The sequence below is a fragment of the Mesoplodon densirostris genome, chromosome 20, assembly GCF_025265405.1.
Source record: "Mesoplodon densirostris isolate mMesDen1 chromosome 20, mMesDen1 primary haplotype, whole genome shotgun sequence".
NCBI classification, from domain to species: Eukaryota; Metazoa; Chordata; class Mammalia; order Artiodactyla; family Ziphiidae; genus Mesoplodon; species Mesoplodon densirostris.
This window is the reverse complement of record NC_082680.1, coordinates 30,065,011-30,086,313: the sequence shown is the minus strand read 5'-3', so window position 1 is coordinate 30,086,313 and position 21,303 is coordinate 30,065,011. Positions and strand designations below refer to the sequence as shown.

The following is a 21,303-nucleotide window of genomic DNA, read 5'->3' as shown; positions in this document are numbered from 1 at the left end:
GTGCCGCCTCCTTCAGCCCCCGACTTTAAGGGGCAGAACCTGGCAGCCCTCTCCACACACAGCCGTTCCCCACCCCGCCCCGCGTCCCGGCCCTTCCCCACCTCGTGAAATTCAGAACACCAAGAACGGGGGCAGACTGACAACTCACCCACCCACGGACAGACGATCCGAGTTAGGAAAACACACACCCTATTTCAGTATTTCACATGGTTTTTATTACAAAACAAGCGACAAAACAGTTTTAGAAAATTATTTTTTGCTACATACCAAGTAGGAGATCGCTTAAAATGAGAAGCATAAGAGTTTCCATGCACTCAGCTCAGCCTACAGTCAGTGCATTTCACAGCTGAAACGAACTGGTTCAAAACACAGAATCATGCTACACCTTGGGGAGCAGCGGGGGAAGGGGTCAAACAGTATGGTTTTTGGCCAAATATTCGCTTTATTCAAACTCTACCGAGCATGAGTGACTAATTCACTACTGCAGGCAGTAACAGAGAGAAAAAGGGACTAAGGGAAAAAAGTGACATTGGTAGAAAAGATGTCATAAATCTGTCCATTTCTGACATGTTCAAAGTTTATAAACAAAGCTGATTTGGGAAACTCAGTTTCCAAAACTCTGCTACTTCCTTATGCCTATTTATCTGGTTAACAGTGAAAACAAACATATCAAATCCCACTGCTCAACTACTGAATCTGCCACTTATTTATTAAGGATCCTTTTAGCCCATATCAGAGCACACTTACATTCAGGGGGAAAAAAATCAAACAAAAACAAACCACCTTCTGCTTCAAGTGAACTATGAAGTTGGACTCTTTCTCATGGGAGCTCAGCATTCTACTCAAAAACAGATGTGTAACTCTGCAATTTTCACCTGAGATCGCTTTACCTGATGGACACCTTAGTACGACTGTCATCTCACAGAATGCAGAAGGCCAAACTACGTTCACCAGCCATCAGCTGACCCTGAGCAAGCAATTCCTTAACTTTCAAGAACAGTGGACAATAATAGTTCACCTATGGGGAGACACCTGAAATTGTTACACACAGTGGGTCAAGACCACGTCAAAAGTCTTATGAAAACAGCACAACTCAGAGAATGTTTTTATTCCACACACACAAAAAAATGCAGTACCTTTTTTGGTTCCTTTTTTTTTAAAACAAAACAAAACAAAACAAAAAACAAATTTATTCCAGAGCCTATGCACTTAACTACTAATCGATATTGCATCCCCTCCTTGTTTTTTCCATTTGGTTCCATTTTTCACATTTGAAACCAAATGCTTTGGTCGTATATGCACCATCTTTGGCTCACATGTGTAGTGACATTAAAAGGTGTGATGTGAAATTAACCAGAAGCTAAGAAATATGAACACAAAAGGAATTCTGAAATAAGATTTGGCAATGAGAATGCCTCTAAGCTTCATTGAAGATAATTATATTTATCTGGCGTTGGAACTACATTAACAACGCTCTAACTTGGAATTCCCAAGTATCTGCCAACTAGAATCCTTGTTTCCCCTCTATTATGATAATACAATCTGGATTTATAAGTATGTTTAATTTAATACATTCTCAAAATAAACCTTAATGAGTAAGAAACAGATCAGCTTACCATAATGGCCAATTAATTTAGCAGTAGTAATCTAGCAGAGAGTTTATTTAAAAGAGGAAGAAATGGGTAGATTTTCACAACTTAAACACCAGGAGATGACATCTTTCCATGAGTTAGGGAATGTTTACAGAGATCTCAAAAGTTCCCAATTTCTCTTTGTTAGTTCCATATCTCTGTGCACTTTCTTTCACCTAGCCAAAGAATTTTCTTGAGGAAAATCTGAAGATGAAACCTGAGACAAAGAACTTTAAGAATTTGTAATGGCTTCTTGAAATCAGGCTACCTGAAGTATGTTGTCACCTTGATCACTCATAAATAAATAATCTCTAAACCAGGGATTTCTAAGGACAAAAGTATACAGGAGGCTGCAGAAAAGAGGGGGAAAAAAAGAGAGAGAGAGAAATCTAGAGAAGATTTCCTTTTTTATACCAGGACCACTAGGGCAAACACTTTAAGTGAAAGTTATCTCCAAAGCAGTATGGTCAAGAAGAGTTCTCAACCTGACACAGACTTCAAGGAAACTACACTGCCCGAAACAAACAAACAGATTTCCCTCAAGCCACTAAGGATTTTCTGATCATAGTCTCCTCCTCTACTCGTTAATTCTTAATTTAAAGACAAAATTAACTGATCTAGCTGATAAAGAGTTCTAGATAGAACTGAGTTAAGCTCCCTCCCTTTAGGGAACCTTGGTAGCAGTTCCCCACATAAGCTGGACAGATAATTTCTCCCAGGGACCCTGGAAATAGGATCTCTTGTCAAATGGAAGAAGGTACATCCTAAAATACGGGATGGGAAATACAATCTATGCTCTTCTACCTGGGAAATCTCTAACCAGCAATGCATAGGCTCTAAATCAATGTTTCTCTGCACAGTTTCTATTTTATTAAAGATATAAATATCTCTCAAGATTATCTTTGTTATCTCCTCACTGGTATGTACATAGAACCTCGTCAGATGACAAGATTTCATCATGCAAGTACAGACACGAGGCATCATCCAAAGGGCAACACAAAGAACAGAAAGAAAGCAAATCTGCCAAGGTATACAATATACAGCACTTAAAATTAGACTACTATCGGCCCATGAAAGAAGAGCTGAGAGGCAAGGACCCAAGATAACCTGTCTTTGCGAAAAGAGACCTTTTCTTCTGTCTGGAAAACACGGATCAAAAATTTTTAGCTGGATGAACTAAACTCCATCTCTTCCCGGCACCTGCTTTAAAGCAACTCTCAAACTCTAAAATACAGATCTGATGTATCACACAAGTGAATTATCATACACTCATCAACCCTCCACACATTCCAAGCAACGCCATATCAAGGGCAATGTCTGTTCTGTTCTCAGCACTGAACACTGATAAACCCATCCTAAGGGCCTGACACAGCAACAGGGTGGGCAGGTCTGTCTCTCACAGTGACAGTATTTGTGGTCAAAGAGTAATTCCCAAAACTGGCTGATGCACTGGGGTTGGGAGTGCATTCTCCCATTCCTTACAAGAGGTCCCCATTTCTTCCCCTATGGAGGTCCCCATTTCTTCCCCTATGGAGGTCCCCATTTCTTCCCCTATGGAGGTCCCCCGGAGGAGGGGGGAATCTACCCTGGTCGACACTCAGGGCCCCCCCGACCAGCGTCCAGATTTTAACACCTCCCCTCAGAATGTATCCAGGCCAAGCTGGAGCCTGGGTGTCCCCCACCGCCTCCCCCAGTTTCAGCTGGGTTCGTTCCCACCCTCCTACTTCACAGTCAAACTTCAGCCAATGAACAGGAATAGGATAAAACCAGATGACTGGCCTCAAGGTTCTGCGCCCGGCCTGAAAACAAAGGGAAGAAGCTAATAAGACAAGGACAAGGAACTAAAACTTGGTTAGGGATGAAATTGGACTTCCAACCTCCGCTCACCAGGTGGACCATGGAAGAGTCAAAGTAAGAGGCACCCCGCTCTCCACTGAGCAAGCCTACAGGTCTAACCTAGTGACTCTCCCGAATTAAAAACACTGCATTGACTTTTTAAAAAAAAAAAAAACAAACAGCTGGGCGCTCCCCTCCCCCAAGAGAGCTCCACAGGGATGTGAGTGCCAGGAAGGCCTCTGACTGTCCTCCAGCAGGTGGAGAAACTGAGTCACGGCCCCTTGGACATCTGAGTCCTCCCCCTCCCTCCTGGGCACTGCGCCTCATCACACATCAGAGGTCCGTATGTTTTCATCATCGAGGTTGAACACAAATGGCTTCTCCTTGGGGTGCTGGGGCTCCGATCTGTGCCTTATCCGGGAGCTGGGCAGCACCCCAGAAGTACTGCTCTCCCCAAGTCGAGGCATGAACAAAGAGTCCTCAGGAGTCTCTTCAGTGGGCAGCAGCTTTTCCCCAGCCTGGGGGACAGGTGTCCAGGGCTGCCAGGAGGAAGCCATGGAGGGGGCTTTGCAGAGGGCCCTTCTCTCCTCCAGAGGCAGCCGCCCTCTGCCCAAGACAGAGTTGGGCCCCCCTGAGAGGCTGGAGCTTCCAGAGCGGGTCAAAGAAATGGATCGAGAAAAGGACATTTCCTACAAAAAGAAAAGGCGGGAAAAAAAGGAAAGTTAAGAGTTTTCCTGACAATGTTTATCCCAAGGTCCCAGGAAGAGGACCCCCTCCAGGATCACCACCCTCACAGGCCCAGAGACACGCGTCTACAGAAATTAAATATGGCCAGCGGCATTCACCCCGGAAGGGTCAAGGTCTGCCTGGCAGGGAGATGTGCAGGACACATCAGAAGCTCTGGTTCTCTATCCAACCCTACCTCACCTCCTCCAACTACTGAAAAAAACAAAAAATAAAAATTTGTACCCAAACCAGTCAAAAGAGACAGCCCGGGGCTTCAGCTGCATCTGGGCACCGGGCTGCTTCCCTACGTCACCAAATAAAACCCACCCACTCGGGACAACTCATCACGAGGTTGACAGTGACTGTGAACAGGAAGGAAGTGACTTACTCTGGGGTGGCACTTGAGGGCCTGGACAGCTGCCCCGATCTCCTTAATCCAGCTGTGCATGTCTTCTGGACTGTCTGCCTGCAAAACACCCACCACACTTACAGAGACACGTCTGGCGCTGTGATTTCAGTTTTCACGCCTGTGACTCAAGTGTAAGTTCATAAAATCACACCATTAGAGCGGGAAGGGATCTCAGAGACCATCCAGGCCAGTGGCTTTCAGACTTCTGAGGACACTTTTTTTCCCCAGCAAAATCATATTTGTCACCCCATAAATAAAAGGGCTCAAGGTGGGGCAGAGGTCGTGACAGAGGGAGAGCTGAGGCCCATCCCTACTGAAGTCCCTCACCCCCTCCGGAACACAATCGGCCTGGCCTCAGCCCCTGTTTTACAGAAAAGGAAAATGAAGCCCAGAAAGCCAGAGCCCAAGGTTTAGGGCTGGTCTAGATTCCAGTTCTCCTGACACCCAGTGCAGTCACCCTTCTACCACAGCGATCCCAACAAATGATCCCACTTTCAGCTCCAGTCCCATTAAAACCAAATCCTCCCAGACAGGTGGTTTCTCCAGGAACAGGGCTTCCCTCAAAGCACAAGTGATCTGGGTCTGTCCTGAGTCCCATCCAGGCCTCAAGAGCTGCTAGACCTGCAGCACCAAGCTCACCGACGTGTAGGGAGGGCACAGCCGAGGCCTTAAAAAGTTCTTCCCCCAGAAATACCGAGCAACCCCAGAAGAGGGCAGCAGCGCCTCTGTGAAGAAAGAGGACAATCAAGAAGCCAAGCCACAGTACGTAGAGCCCTGGGAATTCTCAGTGCTTTCCAGCTTTACAGGAGTTGAATCCAAGTGAACCTGGCAAACATTTACTGAGGCCTTACTCAGGGTGACACGTGACGTCAGGTACCAGGCACACAGATGGGACCAAGACTGAACGAAGCCTTGACTTCCAGAAACGTTTTATTAACCTCTGTCTGTCACCCTGCACCTTCCCCTGATACAGCCACCCCAAATTACCGGCGTGCACTTGCATGCCCGTGCGTACATGAAGGCAAACACCACACACGCTGGCCTGCAAGATTCTCCACATCTACCCCTCACTCTCCCCATCCCTAGAATGATTCTTTCTCTTTGCATTATATCAAGGTAATACATGACCAGTCTTTTTAAAACCCTCAAATTTGCATGCTTACCCCATCCTGTCCCCAAACCAACCCTCCCTGGTTAGGTGTGTGCAGGACACTTACAAGGGGAACAGTTCCACACCCTGGCACGCTAGGCCAAAGAGAGGCAGCCACTGTGCCCCTGGAGAAGACCCCTGTCACGCATCATAGCTGCAAACTCATCTGCCTTCTCTCTTCCCTGGACTTTTCTTTTCCCAGTTACTTGACAACCTGGTGGTTTCCCAGAAAAAGAAAGCCATCCCTAGTCTAAAAAGATAACCAGGACACGGTCTCCAAGATTCTTCCAGAAAGTATTTTACTGATAGCAGGGCTAGCTAACCTGTTCCACAAGTAGAACTATTGGGAACAATTAAATGAACTCATTTAGGTAAAGCAGTTTGAAAGTGCCTGATACACAGAAAGGGCTTCACATTAGTCATTGTTTTGTTGTTATTATTATATGAGGGACTCAGATGAAGCCTTAAATTCCAATATGATAAATATGTTTGCTGCCTTCTCCCTACAACTTTTTAATTTCATTTTCTTCATACTCAAACTGTGGATAATTCTTACCTAAAGGATAAAATTGTTGGGATCAAATAAGATACCATACTTTTTCTTAATACGCTTGTTTATCAGCCCCATAAAATGGCTTACAGACGGGAGGGTGACCAGGTCTTCACTGCCTACCTGGTTTCTATCGTATTCCTTTCAGCCTTCTTAAGGGTTTCTGTACACATGTCTATATTTCTTGAAGTCTCTCAGATTCCTTGGGTTGTTTGAAAAGATATTAATAATTATTTCTATTATAAATAACGTTATCCATAAATGCTAATGTCTATTTCTACAGTTAAGAAATTTAAAGTAAAACTGTATTATATCTCAATTCACCTTAGCTGTATTGCTTTTCTCTGGATAAAGTGACCAATTATACATTGTATTTTCCAATCTCAGTTTCAAAAGAATACTTTGCTTATTAAAAAAGTTTTCAACTGTAAGCAGAATAATATTACAGCATGCTTCTTAATTTATGTAGAAAGTCATATTCAAATTCTTAATTACTTCACTAGTCAAATTACATTATAGAGATGACCCTGGAAACAAAAAGTAATGTAGAAGACTGCAAGTTGCAACTCGGGGGGCGGGGGCGGGGGTGCGTTTATCAAGTCAATATGGAAAGAGCCTCTGCATGTAAATTATTGTCATTGTCAAGTAAACTAAAACAATATGAGCAAAAGATAATTAAAGGGAACTTCTGTAAAAAAAAAAAAAAAAAAAAAAAACCCAAATAAGATAACATATTTGGGGGAGAAGAAAGGCGATTTTGAATTGGAATGAGCCGGTGGCAATTAAATTGTCCATCAGCAGAAAAGCATTTCTTCCAGATTTCCCTTCTAGGGGAACAGAAGCTGATTTGGTGGGGAAATGTGAGAAGACAGAGGGAAAGATGGGGATGGGAGCTAAAGGAGAGACAAAGGTCTCCCGCATCACACAGGAGATGGAACATTTTCATTAAACAGATTGCAAGACCCCCATGATGAGAGTCCAATAGTCAGTTTCCAGGGCTTTTTAAGCTACTTTTAGTCCTTTTATCACCATAGCAAAGAACGCCCCGCCCACAGGCCACAGACCACCTATCTGACTGTCCTTGGAGACAGAAAACAAACACTCACTCCTTCTCTAGGAGCAATCACTCAACCAGCCCAGGTGTGCTCACCCCAGCCCCACTTAGCAAGAAATCCTGAATCAGAGAACACTGGGAATCACCTGACTTAACAGCTGGAAACTCAAACACAAGAATCCAGATCCTCTAAAATTCGTTCAGATCATTTCCAATTCTCTAATATAAACAATACTGCTATTCACATCTTTGTGTATAAAGCTTTTTTCATACTTAAGATTCTTCAGCTCCCAGGGAAAGTTGCTGAAGAGTATGCATGCTTTTTTGGGGGTGGGTGGCCACACCACATGGCATGTGGGATCTTGGTTCCCGGGATCGAACCCACGCCCCCTGCAGTGGAACTGCAGAGTCTTAACCACTGGACCGCAGGGAAAGTCCCAGAGTATCTATGCTTTTAAGGCTCTTCTTATATATGGCCAGAGTGATTTCTAGTTAATAATATAGATTTCATTTAAACATATATATATATATATATGTATGTATATTACATGCACCCTTGTTAGAATTAAATATTACAGTTAAAAAACTTTTTTTAATTTTTTGGCCACAATGCATGGCTTGCAGGATCTTAGTTCCCCAACAAGGGATGGAACCTGGGCCCACGGCAGTGAAAGCGTGGAGTCCTAAACACTGGACTGCCATGTTTCCCAAACCTTTTATTTTTTATTTTTTTTTAATATTACAATTTTTTTAATCTTTGCTAATATGATGGGGAAAACGATTAAATCTCTTTCTTAAAACATTTAGTATTTGAGACAGAAATTGTTTGCTAATTACATTTCTTCCCTAATGCTCTAATTCCGTTTAAGGACATTTTTCTGTCAGATAACCTAGGTAGTGAACCCAGCCATGAGGATAATCAACAGTAGTAAACATTATTTTAATGTTCACTAATGTTTAAAACATTATTCAAGGGGCTTCCCTGGTGGCGCAGTGGTTAAGAATCCGCCTGCCAATGCAAGGAACACGGGTTCGAGCCCTGGTCTGGAAAGATCCCACATGCAGCGGAGCAACTAAGCCCCTGCACCACAACTACTGAGCCTGCTCTCCAGAGCCCTTGAGCCACAGCTACTGAGCCCACATGCCACAACTATTGAAGCCTGCACGCCTAGAGCCCGTGTTCCGCAACAAGAGAAGCCACCGCAATAAGAAGCGCACGCACCGCAATGAAGAGTGGCCCCCGCTTGCCGCAACTAGAGAAAGCCCGTGCGCAGCAACGAACACCAAACGCGGCCAAAAATAAATAAATTTATTTTAAAATATATATATTATTCAAAGAGAAAAGCAGATACTGATCCCACATGAGAAGAAATAGGATATTACGTTACTGAGATCACAGTTTAAATCTCTATCAGTAGTTTTAAGAACTGGATTCCACTGGCAACAGAAATTAAGTGAAACCTCAAAAATTATATGCAAAAATTACAGTGTATGTGTATATCTATCTTTTATGGAAAGCCTGTGCTTAGCTTTCATCAAAAACTCAAAAATATCTTAAAACCACATCACAAAGGTAGCTCCATGAACCAGTAAAACACGGAGCTGAAATCCACCCACCCTGTGGTGAATTACTAAGAGACTAAAAAAAAAGCCTTGAAACTCAATAGAACAAGAAGGGAAGTGCCAAGCTTATACCTTCGTCTCTTCCTGGTCTGCTTAAGTGTGTACATGTTTATGGTGCTTGGTTCAAAAGGAAAAGTAGGGTTTCTGTCCTTGAGGGCAGTTTTTGAGGTGAGAGGAACAAAGGGTATTAAATGCGTCACTGCAGTCTGTGGTTTTATTGCAGTCCGATGAGCTTTGATTATCTGGTATGAGACCGGTATCATAACATTTGCAATGGTTTCAAGCACTGAGTTCTAATGGGCCATCAATAAAAGGCTTCCCATATGTACCTCTGGTTACTTCCACTGCAGCTGTCCAAAAGCTTTAGCCATCTCCTTCTTAATCTCATTCCCAACTTCTGCAGCCCTCCCTTTCCAACAAGCTAATAACCCCTACCTCTCCCCAAGAACCAATCCCACCTTTAGATACAGCCCTGCCACGTATGATCCATTCAAAGTGCAAAACTGACCAATGGATTTTAATGTAAGAGTATGAAAGTTTATTGATAGCAGCTTCTGATTCCACACAGCACCTAAACATTAAGAAACTCCGATTTGTCAAGTTTCAGTATAGAATCAAAGAAGATCCACAGTTATCTGAAAGAGCTATTAAAATATCCCTTTATTCCAAATACATGTCTCTGCGGGGCCAGATTTTCTTCATACTCTTCCATCAAAACAACATATGGCCACAGACTGAGTGCAGAAGTAGATATGAGAATCCTGCTGTCTTCTAATAAACCAGCCATTAAAGAGATTTGCAAAACTATATTTTAAAAAATGCTACTCCTGTTGCTTTTTTGTTTTAGAAAGCGTTATTTTTCATTAAATGTTACTTGTGTTAACATAAACGAGTTTATAGTTGTTGTTTTTAAATGAATAAATACATACACTTAAAGAGTTTTAATCTCTACTCTTCTCCAACCTTCTGAGTTTTGGTGCTATATACAGATTTGTCCATTTGCTCATTTATTTATTCAGGGGGATGTGAGTGTTCTTTTATCCTAGAAATGTGGGAGCAGATGGCAAAGTAGGACAGAAATGATGATGAGGCCCTGGTCAATGTGCAGACACTCGTGCCAATGATGCAGTGTCTTCTGAACTTTTTTTTTTTTTTTGGTTGGCGTTCATGTTTCCCAAATCACTATCTCCAGTCCAAGGCTCTGTTCTAGACTCTTAACCAGAGCATAATCGCTCCCTTCACCCCACATCCAATCAACTCTCAAGTCCTGGAAAGGACTTATCAGTAGCTTCAAATGTTTCCACTTTTCTCCATCCATCCAAGTTCAGGCTTCCTTTATCCCTCACTGAAACCATTACAGCAGCCTTCCCACTGATCTCCCTGGCTCCTGTCTAACCCTTTTCTCACCTGTCCCCTACACTGCACCGCACATCACCGCCAGCATCCCATCAACAGGACCAGGACTGAGGGCTCTCATCTCCACTTTACAGATGAGGAAAACAAGGCTCTTAGGTCACTTGCCCAAGTGGGATTTTTAGGAGGCAGATCTGGTTGGGTCACTCCCCTAGCTTAACCTCCAAGGACCCTAACTCCCAGGATAAAATACAAGCTCCTGAACAAGGCCCACAGGCCACGGGCCCTCCATATCAGCTTCCCAGCACCTGTGCCCCTTTCATCTCCAAGCTTTTTTAACCCCTGTTGTTTGCTGTTCCCTCTGCCTGGGCCACTCTTCCTCCAAGGGTTTGGCTTCGGTGTATCTTCCTTCAGGAAACCTCCCTTGACTCCCTGCGACTGGGGGAGGTACCCTTCTTGGGAGTTCCCATGGCAACCACTACTCACTCTAAGGGTAGCCCTTCTTACACTGCTCTCTTGTTTTGTTTTTTTGTTGTTTTATTCCCCCACCCCCATGAGTGAGGTTGTTTCATACTTGTAACACATTTAGGTTCTTTGGTCATATTCTGCATGCCATGCTAGGATCACCTGGCCTCCTAAATCATTTTTTAAATTTGCATATATTAAAGGTTTATGCTCTGTGCTGTGACATTCAATTTCACGCATCTGCCACTGCTGCATCACACAGGACGGTTTCAAATGCCCCGAAAGCTCCCCTGCGTTCATCTCTCCAACACGCCCTCCCCACCTCAGCACACTGTTCTAACTGCCTGTTTACCTGACTATCTCCCTCTCGGGTTCAGGATCCGCTCTGTTCAATGCGGGGTCCCCAGGATGAGGCAACGCCCCATCTGTCAAGTCCAAGAACTGGAAACTCTTTTGGTGCACCGACAGCTCAAACATGTCCCTGAATGGCCGTGGAGGCTGCTCTAGGGCCCCAGCAGCACTTTTCCACAGCTCTTCCCAGATGCTTGTCTACATGAACGGAACACACAGATGCCTCAGGCTGCTAGCGTGTCTGCTGGGCTCAGGAAGGGGGAACCGCTCAGAGGGACCTGCTGCTCACGAAATGGGTGAGGGTCGACCTCACGAAAGGGAGGGTGTTGAGTGGGGAGCGCACGGGGAACCCTGAGAAGCTTTGGTCAGGGAGCCCCACATTTCAACCAACACACTCCATGGCAGTCTTGGCGCTAGACGGGCACCATCACCGCAAGGCTGCAGGCATCAAGGCACGCTCTGTGGACGGCTAGGCAGGCTGCAGCAAGGACTTGGCCTTGAAAGTCTAGGCCAGGCTAGAGGCTAGAAATCTGCCTTTCCAGCTCCTATGATTTGAGAAGGAGTTGGGAGAACTCCAAGGCTGTGGGTGGAGGGGAGATGCTTCTGAGAGCTGAACCGTCGGAGCCCAAACAATGGCTTTCTCTGTGCAGCTGGCTGTGCACCTGGTGCCCGCACAGGGCCCTCTGTGCTTTTGTCCTTCCGCACACAGTGCTGTCCACACATAGACGGGGCTTATAAATACCCTCCAAGGGAGAAGTGAAACCACTGACCAGTTCTCCTTTTCTCGGCTGAGCTGGCGCCCAGCAGCTACGAGCAGCTGGTACCAACTCACATTCCCCAGTGCAGCGGCTCAACCCGTTCTTATTATTTTACGGTTGGGAAGCTTTTGGCAAACATCCTGTTTAGAATAAAATGGGACTCGGACTGACTATCGGGGGCTAAATTTACCACCAAGAAACTTCGAACAAAATAAAAGAGAAAGCAAAGGGAAAGGCAGGCCTACAAGTGCACCATCCACAGAGAAGGAACGTCAGCGTCTCCTGGCAGCGAGCTTTTTACCTGCACGTAGAAGGTCCTGGAGCTGGTTATGATTTCAAACAGGTTGTCTCTCATCAGCAGATCACTAGACAGAGAAAGAGGTAGAAAGTTACCAGGCATGCTGGTCACCCGTTGAGGACCTGATTCACCCTGAGGCAGGTACCTGTGGCCCCTACCCTAAAAAGGGGGTCACAGGCCATTCCTCCTGCTCCCCTGCCTCAGAAGGCATTACAGGGCTTCCTCTAGCTTCACTTCCTGGAGGGTCTCAAGTGGTTTAACCATCCCCATGGATCCCCCTCCCCAGTACACATCACCACCAGCTCTAACAGGACAAAGCTCCTTGGCCTCCAAAACCTCCTGCCTCACATGCACCACACCCCACACCGTCTACGACTGTGTGCTTCTGTAGTGGCTCAGATGTACTGATACAAAGTGCTTGGTGAGAAGTACTGTTTCAAGTGTTTTTATTTGAGGGTCAAGTAGATGAAAATTTTATTGGTTTTATATATATACACAAGCACACACTGTTCTATGGCCATTATGCTCCATTAAATATATATTTTTACATACATATATATTATTGAGAGATGGACATATAACAGTATATTTGTAAGATAAAAAGCAGTATATTCATTTCAGGTGTACAGCATGATTTGATATTTGTATACACTGCAAATGATCACTGTCTCGTACGTAACAGTCAAATTTTTTTTCTTGTGATGAGAGTATAGCTTTTAAGATCTACTACTCCCTTAGCAACTTTCAAATATAGAATACAGTGCTGTCAACCACAGTCACCGTGCTGCACACTGCATCCCCAGGACTTACTGATTTGATAACTGGAGGTTTGTATCTTTCGACCCCCTTCACCCATTTCGGCCGCTCCCCACCCTCCGCCTCTGACAGCCACCAATCTGTTCTTTGTGGTTTTTTTGTTTTGTTTTGTTTTGTTTTTGCGGTACGCGGGCCTCTCACTGTTGTGGCCTCTCCCGTTGCAGAGCACAGGCTCCGGACGCGCAGGCTCAGTGGCCATGGCTCACGGGCCCAGCCGCTCCGCGGCATGTGGGATCTTCCCGGACCGGGACACAAACCCGTGTCCCCTGCATCGGCAGGCGGACTCTCAACCACTGCACCACCAGGGAAGCCCTTCTTTGTGTTTTTTAATGTGTTATTTCCTCCGATCTTCCCAACAATCCAAGGAGGCAGTAAGACTTTCCCCACTTTATGGATGGGGAAACCCAGGCTCAGAGAGGTTCCATGATTCGTCCATGGCACCGGAGTAAGGAACCGGCAGAGCCAGGATTTGAAACCGGGTCCGACTCCAGAGTCTACACTCTTAGTTACTCCACTACCAGGTGCCTCTCCTAAGGGACCTGAATCTCTTATTTCCAAAGCCTTTCTCCACCCACACAGCAACGGCATCAGCTTCACTAAATCCCTGCTCTCAGAAGGGGACTGGAGAGGAAAAAGGGAAGGAGAGAGTAGACCACTTGAGGATGCTTCAAATTGGGTGTGAGGTTTGGAAGAGGGACCCTACTTCCGCAAGGAAGAAGGCGAGAGGTGGCTGATGCTCAGCCACAAACCTCCAATCAGCCGGAATTATTTACAGGGTGAAATGCCTGCTCTGTGTATCCAGTCACCGTGGGGAACATATAAGGAGTAAAAGATCTAATTCCTTCCCCATGAAAGAACATAAAAAAGCAAAACTATACTGTCAGATGTTAGACTGCGTGTTATATGCCAAGAGTTAGAATAATTCCAAGAAAGGACTATTCACAGGGGGACTTCCCCGGTGGTCCAGTGGTTAAGACTCTGCACTTCCACTGCAGGGAGCCCCGGATTTGATCCCTGGTTGAGGAACTAAGATCCTACGTGCCATGTGGTGTGGTCAAAAAATTAAAAAAAAAAAAAAAGAAAGAAAGGACTGATCACAGGCAGGGCTGGCTTCAGGAATCAGGACTTGGAAGGAAACGGCAGGTGCGCTGTCAGTGACACGGTCACCTGGGCAAAGGAGGAGCATGAGACTAAAGACCTACATGGGCGGGGACAGCAATCAGGGGTCAGACAGACCCGGGGACCCAATCCTGACTCCACTGGGCAAAGGTATTTTAGGAATATTTTTAAAACTTTGTGAGCCTTTCTACCCCAACTGTAAAATGGAAATCAGAAGCCCTCCTCTACCAAGCTTCTTACCACAAAGATCAGTTATAAGTTATATAAGGCATCTCGTAAGTTATATGAGGCACCTGGTACAATGAATGTCACATACTGGCCATTTGAAATGCATTTCATTAGCTATTATAATTCCTTTCTGAGTATCTGAGTGGAGATGGCTCTTCTTTCTGGATAAGATGCTTTAACCTTTTAAACTATTCATGCACATACAGCACAATCATGTAATCTACTACAGAGGAGGTAAAAGCAAAACAGGGAGGAAATCCCCACCCTTTTCATATCTACTTCTCAGGCTACATGTTGCCTTTGAATTCAACTCAATTCAATTCAACAAAACGTTAACTGACTACTCAGATGCCCTAACCCCCATGACTGGGTTTGGGAGACCCGTCTCACAGGCCTGGAACCTGCAGGGCCTCGGCAACTTCCTTCCCCGAGGACCTTCAACTCCCTCAAGTCTTTTCCTCGGAGTTCAGTCTGACTCTGGCTCAGGCAAAGTGCAAAGCGCTCTTAGGAACAAACATTATCTGGGTTCCCTAAGCTGCCCCAATACGCCCATCAACCTGCACGGGCCTCCAGGGTCAGGAACAAGCCCCATCTCTCCTCCACCCACTGTCACCTCTGGAGCCACACTTCTGCAACTTCCATCTGTAGCACCTTTCACGAATGGTAATTTGTCGGTGGGAACTTCCCTCATCTTCCACACTCTGCAACTGCCGTTTGCAAGGCTCACAACAGTCCCTGCTTCCTTGGGCCACAACACACCTCGTTTTCATGCAAGACCCTCCCATGCCTTCATGTGAGAACAGTCAGTCTGCTGCTAACAGCTTCCCTGGGGACGCAGGCTCTGCATGCACAGTCCGTGGGACGGAGATTCAATATAATACCCCTACAGACTGCAGACTGAGGGCCAAATGAGGACTGCTAGATGCCCGGATGCCCTTGGGTCTCTAAAGTTTGGTTCCAGGGGCACCTGTATGGGTGCTGGATATGGGAGAGCCCTCGAAGAGGCCCCAGGTCCCAAACTCGTCCTATGCTCTGTGGCACTGGAAACGGTGACCATTTCCTAGTGGAAACAGGAACACGTTAAAAATACTTCCTCGTCCTGCCCAAGAGCATTGCTGTGAATCATCCTCATGTTAAGAAGACATCAGGGACTTTGTCCAAATGAGGAGAGGAGAAAGGCATAGCAAGTTCAGGGCAGAGGAACTGGCATAAACAGGGCTCTGAGCAGATGCACTGAAAAGCAAGTGACGAAGGGCACAGTCCCCCTCCACCTCCGAGCCCAGTCCTCCTGTGAGATGAGCAGCTGACACCTGAGAAGGACCTCTCCTTTGTTCTGTATCCTTTCTTTTTCTCCATCAGAAAAGTATCCTATAGGCTCATTTCAGGAGTGAGAGTAAGGGAATGGGAAGAGGATAGGTTTGCCCAGCGCCCTTTCACAGCTGCGGCGGCTTGGATGTGGAGAGTCAGCCACAGATGTCAAGGAGACAACATCTTCCTGCTCTTGGAAGAAGGTTCTGGTATAGAGCCTCAGAAGGGGAGTAACACAAGAGTTAAGGCTGAGACGAAGTGAGAGAGTGGCACGGACTGACGTAGACTACCGTAAAAGAGATATCTAGTGGGAAGCAGCTGCACAGCACAGGGAGATCAGCTCGGTGCTTTGTGACCACGTAGAGGGGTGGGATGGGGAGGGTGGGAGGGAGACACAAGAGGGAAGGGATATGGGAGTGTATGTATAGCTGATTCACTTGTTATCCAGCAGAAACTAACACACCATTGTAAAGCAATTATACTCCAATAAAGATGTTAAAAAAATAAAAAAGAGTTAAGAGGGCACACGGAGTTCTGACCAGAGAAGAGTAAGCAGGGACAATTACCCAGACTTGACCAGACACTCGTGGGTCTTGAGAACATCCTTGAGGAATATGGTACGCAGTGGTTCTCGGTCCTGGGGGGAAACAGAGAGACAGTGCATGAGGCTGTCAGTCCAACGCCCAGACCAGGCAGCCATCATCATCAGAGATGACTGGCTAAAACCAGGTGGCAAATAAGACAAGGTCTCAAAATAATCAAGAGAGGACAGAAATCTAAGAAGATGCTCTGTGGCCCTGACCACGAAGGCAGGGAGTTAAGGCCACTTTACGTCACCGTGAAGATGCGCACACCAGGCGGACAGAGGTTAGACACAAGCACCCCCGGAGTCTGTGTGCCCACATCTCTGCTCAGACACACACACGTGGGTGTGACTCCTGTGCCTCTGCCCTCACGGCCCCTCAGGCGGGCCCCAGAGTGACTACAAACCTGCTCACACTTGAAGTAGCAGATGGTGAAGTCGTCCAGCGCAAAGAAGCGCCGTTTCCAGCTCTTGCGCTGAAATAAAGGGTAAAGAGCAGGATGTTAGAAGAGTTCCCAGCATTTCCGGGGGTGCGTTCTGGTTCTAAGCTCCTGGGGACCCTGCCCCACCGAAGCCAGGCTCCCACGCTGGGGGTCAGGGGCAAGGACTTCTTGTCATGGGGCGACTCCTCGGATCACCTCGAGCTGCGGGGCGGGAGTTCTCCCCACCCCAGCCTCTCCCTGGTTTGGGCGGTTTGGGCGTGGCTGGTTCCACGCTCCTCCTTGCAAACTGCCCTCCCCTCTGCCTCGCCCACACCCACTGCTCCCGGGGCCCCCAGAACCCCTCCCAGCCCCCGCATGGACACTCACCACATTCCCTTGCTTCACACAATAGCCGCTCTTAATGAGGGGGGGGCCGGTGGGGACACGGCAGCCTGTCGTGGGGATGTAACTCTGAGACCTTCGAAGGATGGCGTGGGAGCCGGGCTCACTCCCTTCCTGCCCATCCCCACCGTTCTACAAGGAAACAGCTGCAGGGTTAGCGCCTCCCCCTCCTGATGCAGCCACACCCCTGACCCCACCCTCTCCGGCCAATCATCTCTTCCTCTTGGGCCACGATGGCAGTCGAGTGAGAAATAAACCAGATGGGTAAGCTGGGGCGAAGTGAGAGAGTGGCATGCACTTATATACACTACCAACTGTAAAACAGATAGCTAGTGGGGAGCTGCCCCATAGCACAGGGAGACCAGCTCGGTGCTTTGTGTCCACCTAGAGGGGTGGGATAGGGACGGTGGGAGGGAGATGCAAGAGGGAGGGGATATGGGGGTATATGTATATGTATAGCTGATACACTTTGTTGTACAGCAGAAACTAACACAACATTGTAAAGCAATTATACTCCAATAAAGATGTTAAAAAAAAAAAAAAGAAAGAAAGAAACCAGAAAAAAAAACCTTTGGCTTTCCCCCCCGAGAAGGCACTGTACGGGGTGCGTTCACAGACCAAGGCTGGGAAGGCTGGGCAGACCCGGGAGAAAGGGAAGACTCTGAACGCAAACCGGACGAGGCCAAGGGACAGTGGGGCTTGTTTCCAGCCATCCTCGACCCCACTTCTCACGGGGTTCACAAGTGCAGTACTGCCGCAGAGCTTCAGATGCGGTGGCCTCAGTTCCTGCACTGCCGGTATCTTCTTGACCACCGCATGAGCACTGGCTCCGCTACCCTCACCCCGTCCTCGGTCCAGCCCTTCTGTCACGTCGCTGACACACCACGGACACCCCCGAACCCCTCCACCCTCTGGCAGCCCCAGGCCCCGGCACCTGGTTGATGGGCGTGTGTACCACCACGCCTCCGATGATCTCTGTCTTGTAGGCCACCTGTGGCTTCTTTTCTAGGGCCAGAGGAGTTGCTAGGCTCTTGAGAACTTCGGTCGTCAGGGGCAGGTTCCCAACTTTGGGTACCTGGGGAGAATGAGAGAACAGTTAACAGGGAACAGAAGGCCTAGGAAAAGTGGGGAGGCAACAACAGGCAGGGGGAGGGGAGGAGAGCTAACGTACGAAATTACAGCACGACGCCCCTCCCCCCGCTACCCTTCCATCCATCCAAACCTGTAGATGAGGAATTCAGCAAGCCACGCCCACCACACGCACACCCACTCGACAAATGTACTGAGCACCTACTATGAGTCAGCCCTTGCCTGGCTAGAGACCGAAGGGAAAACAGCAAACACAGACACATGTCCTGCCCGCACACCACATACGTGCTGATCAGGGGGACTGACCAAAAATACAGAGCAAGACGAACAATCAGAATGATTACAAATCGTGGCGAGTGCCATGAAGACAATAAACAGGAGCTGAGACTGACAGCAGCAGGGGAACGACGTGAAATGGAATGCTTGGCGTGGCTGGTGTGGGTGGCGGAGGTCTCCAAGGGGAGAGACGCTGAAACAGTAACCTGGTGGACAAAAAGGAGCCGGGAATGTGAAGACGGGAGAAAAGCATGCTCAGCAGTGGGTAAGATGCCTGTGGTATATGGTACAGGACTCGGGGAGCATGAGCTCTGGAGCCCCAGGGCCTGGGGTGTAACTCCTGACCTGTCACTAACTGAGTGACATAGTCATACAGTTGTCACGGTCATCAAATGATAGAGGCTATACATTTCAACACTTTAGAAATATGAATAAAACTACAAAAGTATTTTAACTGTCAACAAATTCTAAGTAACTTTTTATAAATGGTGCTGACATGTACAAATGCAGCCCTTTCTGTGGAATGAGTTATCTTGGCTCCTCTCCATGACGGAGTTCGAGCACCACTGCTGATGGAAGAATCACGGAATTTTCAGGGCAAGTTTGAGACCACAGGTTGCAAACTGGTGGCCCAAAGGTAGACTTGCCCCAACTGTGTTTCATTTGTCCTATCCAGTGTGTTTTTCAATCTGCTGTTAAAATCTGGGATATTTCACGTAAAAATCTTGATTTCCAGCAAAGCAGCTGTCCGCTCTTCGGATGGGGAACAGATTCTTCAGTTTGCCACAGTCCTGAACGTCCTCCCAACCCGAGGTCATTTATCCTCATTCATGTGGCCGCTTTTCTTCCTCCTTGTCCATTTCTCATTTATACTGGAAAATTTTTCATCGCAAGAGAGGCCCAGAGTAGTCCAGTTTTCCGCCCAAAGCCGATTAATACCTAGACAGAGACCAGACCCTGACGCTGCCGATGCAGTGCCCACAGCATCACAAAGCCTGTCCTTCCCCAGATGTAGAGAACGAACATACGGACACCAAGGGGGGAAAGCAGGGGCGGAAGGGTGGGGAGCGGAGATGGTGGGATGAATTGGGAGACTCGGATTGACATGTATACACCAATATGTATACGATAGATAACTATCTATAATAATAAGAACCTGCTGTATAAAAAATAAAATAAAATAAAATTCAAAAAAAAAAAAAGCCTGTTCTTCACAAGGACTCAACGCCCCATGTGGATCTGCCAGGAAAGTAACTGCAGACACCACAAGAAAAACTAACATCCTCCTCCACTTCTTCTACAACCCTGGGAGCTAGAAAGACCTAAGAATCCGGACTGTTCAGGAGCTCATGGCCCAAGGATATATTGTATAATGCAGAGAATATAGCCAATATTTTGTGATAATTGCAAATGGAAAGGAACCTTTAAAAACTATATAAAAATTAAAACTTAAGGGACTTCCCTGGTGGTCCAATGGTTAAGAATCCGCCTTCCGGGCTTCTCTGGTGGCGCAGTGGTTGAGAGTCCGCCTGCCGATGCAGGGGACACAGGTTCGTGTCCCGGTCCGGGAAGATCCCACATGCCGCGGAGCGGTTGGGCCCGTGAGCCATGGCCACTGAGCCTGCGCGTCGGGAGCCTGTGCTCCGCAACGGGAGAGGCCACAACAGTGAGAGGCCCGCGTACCGAAAAAAAAAAAAAAAAAAAAAAAAGAATCCGCCTTCCAATGCAGGGGACGCAGGTTCAACCCCTGGTCAGGGAACTAAGATCCCCCATGCCGTGGGGCAACTAAGCCCACGAGCTGCAACTACAGCACCCACGCGCTCTGGAGCCTGTGCGCCACAACTAGAGACAAGCCCGCGCGCCACACCTAGGAGGCCACGCACCACAGCAGAGGATCCCACGTGCTACAACTAAGACCTGATGCAGCCAAAAATAAAATAAATGAATAAATACATACATTTTGTTTTTTAATTAAAAAAATAAACTATTGCAAGCCACAGGGGGAAAAAAAAAGAGCTCATGGCTCAGGGCCATAGGAGAACTCTGCCTGCCAAGGACAGGGACCAAGGGCCACACCCCCTGGCATCTATCGAAAGGACTAAGACCATCATGATTACACTGGGGCCCCAGAAAGGAGACAGGGCCCCTCTTCCTGGCCTGTGCAGTCAGCTTAGACCATGGTGGCCTCTGCCCACCAACTCTCCAGATTGGGCCAGAAATCCACCCTGTCCTTTCCTTCTGGCTGAGGAACAACCACAGCTCCCATTGCTTTGGGCCTCTCTTCAGTGCCAGGCAAAGTACCCATCTCTTTACTGCATTATCTCTCATCTCAGACGATCTTATCAGGTAGGCCTTATTTTCTCCGTTTCATAGATGAAGTAAACTAAAGCTCATTGAAATGAAGTAATTGCCCCACTGCTAAACACCACTACCTACCTACCTGAACCACCCTTTCCGATTTCTCTGTGTTTTGCTCTGATATGATAGAATTCTTTAGGGATGTGGATTGGTGCTGGGGTGTCCAGAGATATAATCACCGTGGAACAACACAACTGCCTCCAAATGACCCAAATGAATTCCTGAAACCCAGCAAAGAAGGAGGGAAGTGACCTTTCAGCGTTCACGGTGGCCAGAAGAGGACTCCTGGTGACTTGGCTGTTGTGTTGCCTCTCAACCCGTCAGCCCACCTGGAGAACCACTGGTTGTCACCACTCATGTCCCTGCATCGTGGGCTGCCTCTGGCCAACCACCTGGAGCCTCTGCAAAGCTGTTTCCACTTCCTGAGACTCTGAATCAGCCTGTGGAGGGCAAACTCACCAATAACTACACTCCAGATCTTGAAAACAAGTTCATCCT

General features: G+C 47.1%; 1 protein-coding gene across 4 annotated transcripts in view; it reads right to left on the bottom strand.

The window, feature by feature from the left end:
* Positions 1 to 211: 211 nt before the first annotated feature.
* The window catches only part of PLEKHA2 (pleckstrin homology domain containing A2), a 57,913-nt gene continuing 36,821 nt past the window's right edge, over positions 212 to 21,303 (bottom strand). For all 4 annotated transcript variants that reach the window (XM_060086206.1, XM_060086205.1, XM_060086207.1 and 1 more), the window contains 7 exons: positions 18,017 to 18,157; positions 17,068 to 17,214; positions 16,666 to 16,734; positions 16,242 to 16,312; positions 12,208 to 12,271; positions 4,582 to 4,659; positions 212 to 4,156 (listed from right to left, as the gene is read on the bottom strand). In XM_060086206.1, the coding sequence (XP_059942189.1) occupies positions 3,794 to 4,156; positions 4,582 to 4,659; positions 12,208 to 12,271; positions 16,242 to 16,312; positions 16,666 to 16,734; positions 17,068 to 17,214; positions 18,017 to 18,157 (933 nt within the window). In that variant the 3' untranslated portion in view covers positions 212 to 3,793. The remainder of the gene's footprint in view (positions 4,157 to 4,581; positions 4,660 to 12,207; positions 12,272 to 16,241; positions 16,313 to 16,665; positions 16,735 to 17,067; positions 17,215 to 18,016; positions 18,158 to 21,303) is intronic.